Genomic DNA, 13764 nt, shown 5'->3' with positions numbered 1-13764 from the left:
ATGCATACTCTACTACATCAGCTCTCTCAATATTCTTTCACTTGCATACACATCAAATTGTACTCATTTTTCTGTCTCCTCTCTTGATCCCCTAATTTGTTTTACACAGTGTATTTTGAATATTTTGTGTTGGTTCCCTGGCTTATCAAATTAATTGCTAGGATGAAGATCAAAATGATGAAAGTTGAAAGAACAAGCAGAAACAGAATTGAAAATTGGTATTTTTCAAGAATATTACATACACAATTAATATATGGTAAGGCAATCTAGCTACTTCTAAAGTTAAGGGTTCTACGTGTTTATTGATTTTTGAAGTTTTATAGGAGTAATACGAAGTGATTAAGAATACTGAAAATGATTGTGGATCAGGGTGGATAAAAATCATGATTCTTATTTAAAAAATCATTTTTGATGATCTTTTTTTTTTTTTTATTTAACCCTAGAATACAAAACCTTGTGAGAGAAATGAAAACACAAAACCCACGTAAATTTTGAAACTCAATTTTATATATTGTCCTCCTCCGTAGGGTTAAGGCGTTCACTCGTCTTGAGATCGTTCGCTGCGGGACGTCTTAGGTTCGAATCCGGCTCTGGTCGGAATTTATTCGGCCTACGTATAGGGCCGGTGGCAACCCACCATCGTGAGGAAATTGGGGAGCTCTGAATGAGTGAGCGGTAACCTGGTCGAGAAGACCTACAACGGCTGGGGGTTTGTCGGGCTGACCACCCGTCACCCCAATACTGGTCTAAGATCTCCACACTATAACAGGTGACGGAGGAACAGTGTGGGAGGGAGACCAGCAGTCGGTAGGTAAGCCAAGGCTCTCAAGGGCTGTCGCGCTGTGGGTTATTATTATTTAATTTTATATATTTTAAAAATCTAGGCCTACTTAATTATTAACTTTTTATATTATTTATGTTTGATGCTATTAGTTTACATTCTTATCATTTTAAAAACATACATTTTTTATAGTTATTTTAGGCCCATTATTTGTATATGTATATATATATATTACTTATGGGTGTTGGGAAAAATTTTAAAAATAGGATTTCTGATTTATTTTTTAAAAATAAACAATACACTTTTTATTTCTTTCATAGTTAGTGAAATGTTATAAAACGTTTATAAAGGGTGGGCCATCTGGTGGTTTCTTTTTTAAGCACATGTTATTTTGACACTGACAGCTCATTCGTGCTCAAAACCTTGACAGAAACACAGTAGCATCTCTCCGTGGTACGAAATGAATCGTTTTACGTTGGAACAATGGTGGGAAATATTGAAAACATATTTCCAAAGTGAGTGCTGTGTTGCCGAAACAGTGCGAATGTTGAAAGAAATTTCGGATGAAATAATGCACCAACCGCACCTGCTGTACGGAAGTTCGTGAGAGTGGCATGCTAAGTGATAACACAAGTTATCCTCATGTTCGTCCAGTGCGCTCAGTCCAGAATATTGCTGCTGTTGCCAAAAGTATGTGCCGAAACCAGAGAACCTCGACTCGCCACAGATCTCAGCAACTGAACATTAGCCGCACTAGCCTCAAGAGAATTCTATATAAAGGCCTTGGATTATTTGCTTACAAGGTGCAACTTACTCAGCAATTGAAGCAAAATGACCAGCCGCTTTGTTATTGCTTCTCTGTGTGGGCTCGAACATAACGTCGATTTTGCTCAAAAAAACATATTTTTGGATGAGGCGCATTTCCATCTGGGCGGCTATGTCAACAAGCAAAACTGCCGTATTTGGGGCTCGGAAAACCCACACGTCGTCGTAGGGAGGCCACTGCATCATCTACATGTGACTGTTTGGTGTGGTTTGTGGAGTGGCGGCATTATTGCTCCATGTTGAACAACACGTTACGGTCAATGGAGAGTGCTACAGAGGCATTATAATTATAACCTATTTCTTTTTCCAGCAATTGCTGCCTTAGACGTGAGCAAGCTTTGGTTCCAGCAGGATGGCGCTAAGTGTCACACAAGCCGTGCAACAATCACTTTTTTGCACACTCAGTTCAATAAACATGTAATCATGTTTGGTTATGTTGCCTGGCCCCCGCGAAGCTACGATTTGACGCAGTTGGACTTTTTTTTTGTGGGGTGCCATAAAAGATCGATGTTATGCTGACAATCCAGAAACGATTCAGGCACTTAAGCACAATATTGATTATGCTATTCGTGCAATAGAGCCACGAACCATCGATAAAGTCCTGCAAAAATGGGTTGCCAGTATGGGCTACTGCCAAGTGAGCCGCAGCAGCCATTTGAATGAAATTATATTCCACAACTAATCGGAAGGTCAATCTTGTCAATAAAACAACAAACTTGAAAAATATTGCACGGTGTTTATTTTATCGCACTTTTAAAAAGAAACCAGCAGATGGCCCACCCTATAATATCATATGATACTAATCCAAAACCAATTTTACAAATAGAAATCAGTTAGGTGCAAACTAGTTTTAAATTTTAGAATATGAAAACACTATGCTTCTATGTGGACAAGTAACCTTCACAGGGCTAGGATGAATATGCACTGTGATTTGCTTAGTCATTTTCTAATCAGAGCATATAAATAGAAATCGAACCATGTAAAAAAATGTGTACATACTTTGGGCCAGAAAACTATTATTACTAGCAGCTCTGCTGGCATATATCATTTCAAATTGCAGTATCGTATAAGGTCTAAATATTTGGGGATCGTTGATGGGCTATGACAGCCTTTAGCCAGTCGCTTGCTAAGTAAGAGGAACGTTGTAAGAGGAAGGGGGTAGCTCTGGAGAGCAACGTCGACACTCAAACTGCAAGGGGACTAGCCCCGTAAATAAGAATACACGGACATATATTTAAAAACACTACCTTTGACTGAACAGGCTGGGGGAGGAAAGACATAAGGAATGTTCTTTACCTGAAGTTCTACAGCAATCTCTTCTCTGTTGGTCCTCGTTGTGACATGGCCCTACTCTGTAAGAAAACGGACGAGGTAGCAACTCCGGGCTCCAAACTCTGTACTTTCGTAGACCGATATTCTAAACGATAACTTTAACTTCCTGATCGTTCGGTTCGTTTGCTCCTTTTTCTAAACTTATGATGCCAGTGGAGCTCTCTCGCGATAATAGGATTCAACGTAAACTGATAACAACTAGAAACGGAGTTCTTTTGTAACTACTTCATCTGACGGAAAATGGAAGACAACTAAGAAAGTTATTTTCTCACACGACCTATTTAAATGAAATTCGAACTATCGGCCGTTACGACGGTTGCTTCGATCGCATCCTTTGGCAACGGCAATTCTGAAGAAGAACGCTGATTCCTGATTTCATTTTCTAATGCAATGTCAGCGGAGTTTTTCCAACTCCGCTGAAGGATGCTGTCGCGATGAGCTTTTAAGAAGCTCTTTTTCAATGCTTCAGAGGGACCCTCTTTATAACGTGATTAGCTTATGTATTTATGATGCCCGGGTCCTAGGTTCGATTCACGTCTGTGGCGTGATACAGTATCTTGTGGAAAATTTTGCACTGTTTATGAAGATCATATTTCATTTGAATGTCTGTTGTTTTTAGTTTGAGGAGATGCGTTTTGATTTTATGTGGCATCATTTATGACACCATGACGTCATTGCCAAATCTGTGTGATGTGAACTGCATGGGGGGTTACTTGTTACATTATGACTTAGTAAATTACAGGAAATTTATTGGAAAACAAGTTGCATGTGGATAGGTCATGTTCAAGTGTGTATATATAATATAGGAATATTGTTATTAGTCATTTTGATTGTCATGTAGCAATATTTGTTAACAGGTGCCACACTGATGTGGCATGATAACTACCCAGCTGTGGTTTCTGCATCTTGAAATAAATTTCAGACTTGATAAAGCACCTGCCACTTAACACATTTCACCCCTGCAATGAGACACCAGGAAGTGCATATTATCAAGGTATGCAAGTAATTTCGAACAATGATTTTATTGTATTTGTGATCGACTTATATGGGAAGAAATGTGGTGCGATTTAAAGGTATTGGTAATTTTACATTGTTAGGTTAGAAGTGTTGAGTTCAATGTTGATAATAATGTGTTTTTCTTTTGTTAGGTTAGGAACATTAGGTTTGATGCCTGTAATTTTACTTTAAGTAAGGCGAGTTAGATGCTTTGAAACTTTAAGTTATTCTTTTAATTTCAATGTGTTTTATGTGTGCAGAATGAAATTTGCTTTTAGAAAGTGGTCACGAATACGAGACATTGGACTTAGGGTAAATATCTAGTATTGCCTGAACGGAGTTATTCATTTTTACAGAAGAAACTACTTACTTTAATCAATTTCTCTGACGTTGTGGAAGTTCGTGAAGGTGTTTTCTTTGATCGTTGAAGCTTTCTGACCTGGAATTCCTTTTTCTTTTCTGAGAAATATTTGCAACACGCAGAGGAGATTGCTGCCATTTGCTTGCTACTTGCCTGCGTTCAATGACATAACCCCGTGTCAGTGTTTCCAAACACGCTTTTTGTTTCCTGAAATCGAAAACCATCTGTTCGACACGTAGTGGCTGTTTATGTCGTAAACACTTTTTTTTTTTTAACTATTTGCCTAACCTAACCTTATCGTGCATGGTTCATGGACGTAATCATGCAAGAAACATGTAAAAAAAATCGTAATAGTATGTAATTTTGGCTGTTTATGTCGTAAACCCTTTTTTTTTTTTAACTGTTTGCCTAACCTAACCTTATCTTGCATGGTTCATGGAGGTAATCATGCAAGAATCGTGGAAACATGTAAAAAAAATTGTAATAGTACGTACTTTTCGGTCATTAAGGTTTGAAACAGTGCTTGCGCACTGCAAATCAACAAAACACAAACACAATGATCATTGACGAGTGCACGCCATCTTGTCTGTTAAACAAATGAAACAAGGAAGACAAATAAGGACTCATAATATGAAAAGTTGACACTATTTTATAGAAAAAGGCATAACTTCACCTTAAAGAATCTTCTGCAATGCAGAATAGGTAAATATCAATGCTAAAATGAACGAAATAAACGAGCGAGAGGTGTTCGGACGATACTATTTGGTCTAGGAATTAATTCGTGCGCCTGGACAAGAGATGGCGTAACGAGCGTATCGTCCCACAGTTCCGTGTAGCCACACATGCGTTGAAAACTCCTGTCAGCGCGCATCGTTCGTAGTATAGGGCAGTTGATTGACGCGTCAACAACAGCATTTTGTAGTCAACTGAACATGGTGCAGTTCGTGCCAGATAAAGTGTTTTTGCGGGGTGTTCTGCTTCATTACTTTAACATGCAGAAAAGTGCTACCGAAAGTCATCGTATTTTGGTGGAAGTGTATGGTGACCATGCGCTAGCTGAGCGAATGTGTCAGAAGTGGTTTGCACGGTTTAGAAGTGGTGATTTCGGCCTGGAAGACCAAGAGCGACCTGGACAGCCAAAAAAATTTGAAGACGAAGATTTGGGAGCATTGCTCGATCAGGATTTGTGTCAAACGCAGGAAGAACTTGCAGAAGCATTAGGCGTTGATCAAACAACAGTTTCCAAACGCCTCAAAGCCATGGGAACATTTCAAAAGATGTCACATTGGGTTTCACATGAATTGAAAGACAGACACGTTGAAAGATGAAAAACCATTTGCGAATTGCTGCTTCAAAGACAGAAAAGAAAGAGGTTTTTGCATCGCATTGTTACTGGCGATGAGAAGTGGATCCATTACAAGAACCCGAAACGAAAAAAGGCCTGGGTGAAGCCAGGTGAACCAGGTCCATCACAACCGAAACGAGATATTCACTGTGCAAAGGTTATGCTGTGCATATGGTGGGATATGAAAGGTGTAGTGTACATGAGCTGCTGCAAGCGGGTGAAACTATTAATGGAGAATGTTATTGACGACAATTAATGCGTTTGAAGCAAGCTCTGGCCAGGAAACGACCAGAATGGGAGAACAGACATGATAACGCTCGCCCACATGTTGCAAAACCGGTCAAAACCTATTTAGAAAATGTCGGATGGGAAGTTTTACCCCACCCGCCGTATTCACCAGACGTTGCTCCTTCGGACTACTACTTGTTCGATTGCTTGAATAACGATTTGATTGGACAGCGGTTCACTTCTTCAGAAGATATCGAGGTAAATATGCGATAATGCCCGGACACCTTTCACTCATTTATTTCCTTAATTTTACCAATGGTACTTACCTATTTTGCCTTGCGGAACATTCTTTAAGGTGAAGTTATGACTTTTCCATAAAATAGTGTCAACTTTTCATATTAAGATTGATTATTTGTCTTACTTGTTCCGCTTCTGTAATAAACAATATGGCGTGCACTCGTAATGGATCATCGTGCATCATGACGCACCAGCTTGTGTTTTGTCGATTTTCAGTGCGCAAGCAGTGTTTCAAACCTTCATTACGGAAAATCATGTACTATTTCGATTTTTTTTTCATGTTTACCTCCACAACCCATGCACGTTAGCCCCACAAACGATTGACGTTAGCCCCACAGACCATTGACGTTAGCCCCAAAAAACCATCCATGGCTAGCACCACAAACCATTCACACAAGGTTAGGTTAGGCCTGTTAGGTTAGGTTCCATTAGCACTCATTTCACCCCTAAATTCATCCAAAAAAGAAAGCGCGGCGAACATAGTTAAAAATAGAAATTTTCGTAAAAAGAATGCACGTTTGGAAACACTGCACAGATCGCGTGACTTTCAACGCTCTCGCCATCTGCACGCACACAATGGAAACAACGGCATAATGTGGCAGGCAATGCAAATTTCTTACGTAAAAAGTGATTAATTCTTGTTCGGCAGCATAAAACTACGAAGTTTTTACTTTCCGTGAAAGAAAATACCTCCAAGAACGTCCAGAATGCTAAAGAAACTCATTTCAGTAAGTACTTTCTCCTGTAAATTTGAAGAAATCCGTCCGGGTGATATCGCATATTAACCGATATCGAAAAATGGGTCTCTATGACTGGATCGCTTCAAAGGATGAGGACTTCTTTCGCCACGGAATCCGTAACTTGCCTGACAGATGGGCGAAAGTGGTGGCTCGAGATGGACAATATTTTTCTTAAGGTATTTATGTATTTTGTGTTTGAACTACAGCTTCAATGTGTGTGTAACAACCGCACGAATTAATTCCTAGATCAAATACATAATTAATGGTCATACTTACTTCTAAATAAATATTTAGGTAACAATTGCATCTCCGAACAACGCATTTCTTCATTTTTACAGGAGAAATGGTACTACTTTCGTATAGGTGAGACACCTATAAATCATTTATCTCACACTTTTTATGTTGCTAACATACTATTCTGCATTGCGGAACATTTCTTTAGGTGAAATAATGAATTTCTAGCGAAAATAATGTCTATTTCTTACATTAATGAGTACTTATTGTTCTTCCTTATTTCCAAACACTACCCCTTCATCGCATGTTGTGCCCGTGTTTTGTCGATTTAGTGTGCATCTAGTGTTGCAACCTTGTTCCCTGAAAAATACCTACTTTTGTGCCCAGATTTGAAATTATGGTTATACCTCCTAAACCATTGACGTTAGCCCCACAAACCATTTCCCTTAAGGTTAGGTTAGACAAGCATAGTTTAAAAAATTCAAAATACTAGACACATCATCTTATAGTGAAAACACGGCGTGGTTTGAAACCCTGACGGATAGCGTGTTGGAGAGATGTCTCCGCTATACGAAAGTGTTACTGGAGAAACTACTTACGGAAATAAGTTTCTGTAGCATTCTAAAAGTTCATGGAGGTATTTTCTTTGATCGTTGAATCTGTTTAACAGGAAATTCATGTATTTTGGAAGAGAGATATATCTCCGATGCAGAATTGCCGTTGCTTTTGTTAGCTTCCTCTAAGTGGATGACGTAACCTCCTGACAGTGTTTCCAACCACGCCGTTGTTTCGCCAGAAGATGGTGAAACCAAATATACATTCCTGACCCGAAATTTTAACTATGTTTGCCTAACATAAACTAACCTTACCATGAATGATTTGTGGGCTATGCATGAATGATTTTTGGGGCTATGTGGGAATGGAGTGTGGGGCATTTTTCGGTTATAATTCCAAATTTTAACTAGGTTTGCCTAACCTAACCATGAATTGTTTGTGGGGCAATCTGTGAATGGTGTGTGGGCATTTTTCGGTTAACATGGTTGGAAACACTGTGAACCCACTGATCCACGATACTAGTCAACCTGGCACGCGCTATATTGTGTGTTACGGAAGCGAAGAAAGCAAGAACAATAATTACTGTTAATGTGAAAAAATGGAACCTATTTTCGTGAAAAAAGCAAAATGACACCTAAAAGAAAGCAAGAACAATAATTACTGTTGGTAAGAGTCTAGTTTACGTCCTTTTCCTAAGGAATACGTGTCATATAATGTTGGAAAGGTTATTTTATAAGGAATTCAACAAAGGAAATCCCAAGGCGAGGAAAAATTTCCTGGAGGAGAAAATCGAGAAAAACCGATGTTGTCCGGATATGCGTGATTGAACGTACTGAGGACATTTTTCGATGATGAAGCACATATTTAGGGGTGAAATGAGTGCTAATGGAACCTAAACTAACAGGCCTAACCTAACCTCAAAGGCATACCTCGTTCCCGTGAATGGTTAGTGACAGAAAGTGTAAAAAGAAAAACTTACTTACACTACGGATGCCGGAGCGCCGTCGGTTTTGTAAACAGGCAAGAAGGAGTGCGCAAGAAAGATGTAAACGGGCAAGAAGGAGTGGGCAAGAAGGATGTAAACTAGACTCTAGCCAATATTTTTACCTGATTTCTAAATCATTGGTGGATAATATTTTGTATACACACTAATAATTTGTATTTGTAAATACATTACGGTACTAGTTTACTATCCTTCGGACACATTTATTTATTTTGGCAAATGTCTGTTATATCGGAGACACATTTCTAACGCATATTTTCAGTTTCAAATGGTTCGTACTTACCAATTGTGTATTGCGGAACCTATTTCAAGGTGCCATTATGCTTTTTACAAGAAAATAACTTCGATTTTTCACATTACGAGTAATTCTTTTGGGTTCTTTCTTCCGTTGCAGAACATAGAATATTTCGCGCACAGCTGTGGATCATCATGCGTCGTACTTGTGTTTTGTCGATTTGGAGTGGGCATGCAGTGTTGCAACCTTCTTAACCGAAAACCCACGAACCATTTCCGGCAAGGTTAGGTTGGGTTAAGTTAGGTAAGCATAGTTAAAAAAATAAAAATGAAAAAATTCTGGTAAAAAAAAAGGCACGTTTGGAAACACTTCTTCCTCTCGCGAGACCTTCGATTGATTGATTGATTTAGTTTATTTTACTTCGCGTTTTGTGCCTCTAGGCTAATTTTCGAAGATGGGGATGAGTGATGAAATGATGAATGGACATTCACAAACAACCAAGCCCGACCGGGATTCGAACCCAGGACCGCGGGACTTTCGACACTCGCGCCATCTGCAGGTTCATAATGGAAACAATGGTAGGCTAGAATGTACAATATAGAGAAAGTCTCCAATTTCGTTAATTTTTGGTATACTAACTAATTTTGGCCTCCTAATCACTAATCTGTTGTAAAAAACCGGGGGTCACGTCTGGAAATTGTACATTTTGATGAAAAATTGTTCGTTAGCACCAAAAACCATCCACGGGTAGCCCCACAAACCATTGACGTTAGTACCAGAAACCATCCACGGGTAGCCCCACAAACCATTGACGTTAGCCCCAAAAACCATCCACGGGTAGCCCCACGAACCATTAACACGAGGTTAGGTTAGGCCTGTTATGTTAGGTTCCATTAGCACTCATTTCACCCCTAAATTCATCGAATAAATAGGGATCGTACTAGAATTGAACATCATAAATCATTTTCTTGTAAAACAACAGCGTGGTTAGACACAATGACAGGATATTACATTTTTGTTCGTAAAACTACGCATATACACCTATATATATAAAAAATTCAATTGGCCTTTTTTCAAATTTTCATACGTGACCCCCGTTTTTTTTCAACAGATTCGTGATTAGGAGGTCAAAATTAGTTAGTATACCGAAAATTAACAAAATTGGAGACTTTCTCTATATTGTAAATTCGCTCCCAACGGTATAATGTTGTCGCTTCACAAAAAAAGCTACTTTATTACATCAAAAGTGCTTATTTTCTGTTGTGCAGCATTCCATAGTGACAAAATACCTCCACGAAGTTTGATAAATGCAACAGAAACTCATTTCCGTAAGTAGTTTCTCCTGTAAATTTGAAGAAAAGTGTCTCCGATATAACAGACATTTACCTTTATTTTTACAGAAGAAACTACTTACTGTAATAAGTTCCTGTAGCATTGTCGAACATCGGGAAAGTGTTTTGTGTGATGTGGAAATGTTTCATAGCTGAAATTCATGTTGTTCGTTGAAAATTAATTCTCCGACGGAGAATAGCTAGCCCCACGAACCATTGGCGCGTGGATAGGTTAGTTCTGTTAGGTTAGGAAACATAGTTAAAATTTGGTGTCGTGTTAGTATCAGGATCTAGAAATTTGAAATAATTGCGAACCATTGGCGCTAGCCCCACGAACCATTGGCGCGTGGTTAGGTTAGTTCTGTTAGGTTAGGAAACATAGTTCAAATTTCATCAAAACAACGTTGATACACCTTCAGGAATGTTCCGCGAAGCAGATACGTACGTACGAATGTCAAAAATTGACGAAACGAAAAAATTAGAGGTTTCCGAAGGATAGTAAATTTTTACCTAAATTACTAATACAAGTTTTCACCTTCTTCCCATACAGGTTGGCCATCGATGCTCACTCCGACTACTAGACCTGGTGCTCCAACTTCATTCTGAACCTTTCTGGTTAACTCTCTCGCTTTGATAATTGCATGTTTTAGAGTACATTGAATTCTACATCTATCACACACTGAAGGTACGCTTGGATTTTTATCCGTTTTTGTCGATTGTGGTTGAAGCCGTATTTGTTCATCGGTTGTGGGTACCTTCTCATGGGCAACTAACTTTGTTCTCTTACAACTATACAACAAAACAACTGTTCCGCTAATTGCGCTCAAAGCAAAAGAAATGCTAGTTTTCATTTTTCGTTGCCTTTGAAAATAACAATTTGGATCACAAACGGAGTATTCAACTTGAATAATTCAAGTAAAGAATAAAAAAGTGACGTTCTACTGTAGTCTGTGCGACATACAATCAGCGTTGCCAAACAGTGATTCACAATTACACACATACACTGATTTTGTTGATGGGCATAATCGAAATAAAATAATCGATTATTTTGGTATTTCGAGACATTTACAGGCGAGACGGGCCACTGTGACAAGTTTGCACTTCATGCAAACAAGAAAAAGGAAAACAGAGAAGAGGAAGGAATTATTTACGAAGTGAAATGTAAAGAATGTCAGAGTGTGTACATAGGAGGAACGAAAAAGAGGCTGAAAGACAGGTTGAAACAACATAGGAATGATGTACGACTTAAGAGAGAGAGAAATGCGATATTTAAACACACGAGAGATGGGATGAGGCTAAGCAGATAGGAAGGAAGAAGAGAATACTAGTGAGAAAATAGAAGGAGGGCACGAAAATAGAGAAGAAAGGTGAAGAAGACACAATGAACTGGAATGGGGGACTGAAGATAAACAAAGAATGGAAGAAGGTGTTAGAAAGAGTGGAAAGGCAAGAGAGAAAGAGGAGAGAAGAAGGAAGAAGAATGAAGGGAAATAAGCGTGAGATAAAGAGTCCAACCACATTCTACATGGAAGAAAATATGTTTAGCCTTTTAGGTGAAAGTACAGTTGACAAGGGAAAGCCACCTGCTAGAATGTTCCAGAAAAACTTTCTAATAGTCTGGAGGGGAGTAATGTAAGTGGATATATATCGTCCTGTTTTGTACCTTGTTACATTTGTACTTGGTGCAGAGTCTGAAGAAGACCTTGCTAGAAGGTTGAAACGTTACGTTTAGTTTATGTTTTTCTGCCTTGGTCAGCATATTGAGTTTTTCAAACATAGAAGTAAAAAGGCTAGCAGAATCTAAATGATACTCAAAATGGAATTAGTTTTCATGTATTTCTTGCATTTCTTTTCTCCCAGACGGCCAAGAGCAGCTGCAGTGAGGGACAGACGAGCAATTGCTCTCCTCAACTTCAAATTCTATGCAAATAATTCGTTAATTTGTTTTGCTCGCTTCGCTCGAAGTGCCCTCCATTTCTTCGTCTCATCAATGGACCTTTCCACAACAACATAGAAAACTAGGGGTGTGCGGGACATATTTTTGGGGGGGGGTCGGGACGGGATCCGAACGGAAAATTTACATTATCCTGAACCTAAGAATTAATATATTAAAGCGCAACGGAATGGTTGCGAAAATGAGCTAAATATAGTACGTTTATGCACAAAGAACACTAAACTTTACGTCATTTCGGTCGTCTCTAGCTGCCGCCATGGGTCGAAAATACAAAAAAAAAAAAAAAATTTACACTATCCTTTGCTTTCTTTCTAGTTGCGAGCATGTGTAATTCAACGGCGGATAGGAATCGAAGAAACTCGCAAAATTATAAAGAAAAATGTATTAAGTGCGTAAATGCATGATATATACATGATATATAGTGTATTATTATACAGTATGACTGACATAATGCCCTATCCGATAATTTAATATTAACGTATATTTTCATTGTATTAAGCAGATATTCTCCCCTCGTATTTTCGTCCTTCTTTTTCTTGGTAACAACAATTTTAAAATTATAATTCCTGTAAATAAGATAGCCCTAGAGGTTGCGAGACATGCAACAGAAGAAAAAATATATTTTGTAATAACTATTCTTGACGATGAATGTGTGAATATAAAACAAAGGACCATATTTACTAGCTACGTGGAAAAGTATAATATCACGTGAAAAAAAATCAGTTATTAAAAAACAACTATAAAAGTAAATGTTTCAGTCACGCGGAATTATTATGCATTATTCTTTACCGGATTCTCAACAATAGATGACTTAAGTTGTGGAAATTGCAAGTGACGTAAAAAAAGTGCTGTGCAAATTTTAAGACTTTTCTGAGTTCCGGTATCTTTTCTGTTATTGGCGATCGTCTTTTCAAAAATGTTACTTTTACAGCACTAATTATTCAACTATCATGTTCAAACATAATTTCTGAGGTTTAAGATGACATTAAACTTGCAATTTAATGAAATAGCAGCACGTTCGGCATCAAATTTCCCATGTATTTAAATGGGAGAACAAATGCCGATCAAAAGCGTGGGGACACAAGAGGGCTGTTCCCACCTACAATAGTTTGCTTTGACCAGGCCCATTAGAACATGTTCTATTCCTCAAAACCAGTCAAGCAGTCAGCCAGGCGCCCATGATTTCTACCTAGAAAGTCAGTTCAGCGCCAACTAGGGCATTCCTACTAGAAATCCAGTTCCGTGTGATAGGGGCTTAACTCAACTCGACGTGTCTTTCGTGCTGTATATGTTATGTGGGCTTTTGGTTACAACACGAGGTTGGGAACAAATATTTTTTCTCGGGTTTCTACACATAGTTTTCAGACAGATCCGATTCGAAAGAATCGGTGAATTCAGGCAGTAAAGCAAAAAGATTGGACACAAATACGAGGGAATAGGCTCTATAGTCGACACTACATCACCGGAGTAATTCAAATGAAAATGTTTTACGTATTTCGAAAATCATAATCGTCTAACGCACATGTGTTGACTATATTTAAAAATTG

General features: G+C 38.5%; 1 protein-coding gene across 3 annotated transcripts in view; it reads right to left on the bottom strand.

Moving 5' to 3' along the window:
* The window catches only part of LOC146003258 (serine beta-lactamase-like protein LACTB, mitochondrial), a 35832-nt gene extending 24623 nt beyond the window's left edge, over window positions 1–11209 (bottom strand). Inside the window, exon 1 of one of the 3 annotated variants that reach the window (XM_083141446.1) lies at window positions 10799–11209. In XM_083141446.1, the coding sequence (XP_082997572.1) occupies window positions 10799–11114 (316 nt within the window). In that variant the 5' untranslated portion in view covers window positions 11115–11209. Of the gene's footprint in view, window positions 1–10773 lie in introns of all 3 variants that reach the window. The other 2 variants (XM_083141455.1, XM_083141465.1) reach the window with 2 other exon arrangements.
* Between the last annotated feature and the right edge of the window lie 2555 nt (window positions 11210–13764).

The sequence above is a fragment of the Lepisma saccharinum genome, chromosome 1, assembly GCF_977018435.1.
Source record: "Lepisma saccharinum chromosome 1, izLepSacc3.1, whole genome shotgun sequence".
Classification (NCBI taxonomy): domain Eukaryota; kingdom Metazoa; phylum Arthropoda; class Insecta; order Zygentoma; family Lepismatidae; genus Lepisma; species Lepisma saccharinum.
The sequence above is the reverse complement of the archived record's forward strand: the minus strand, read 5'-3'. Positions and strand labels throughout refer to the sequence as shown.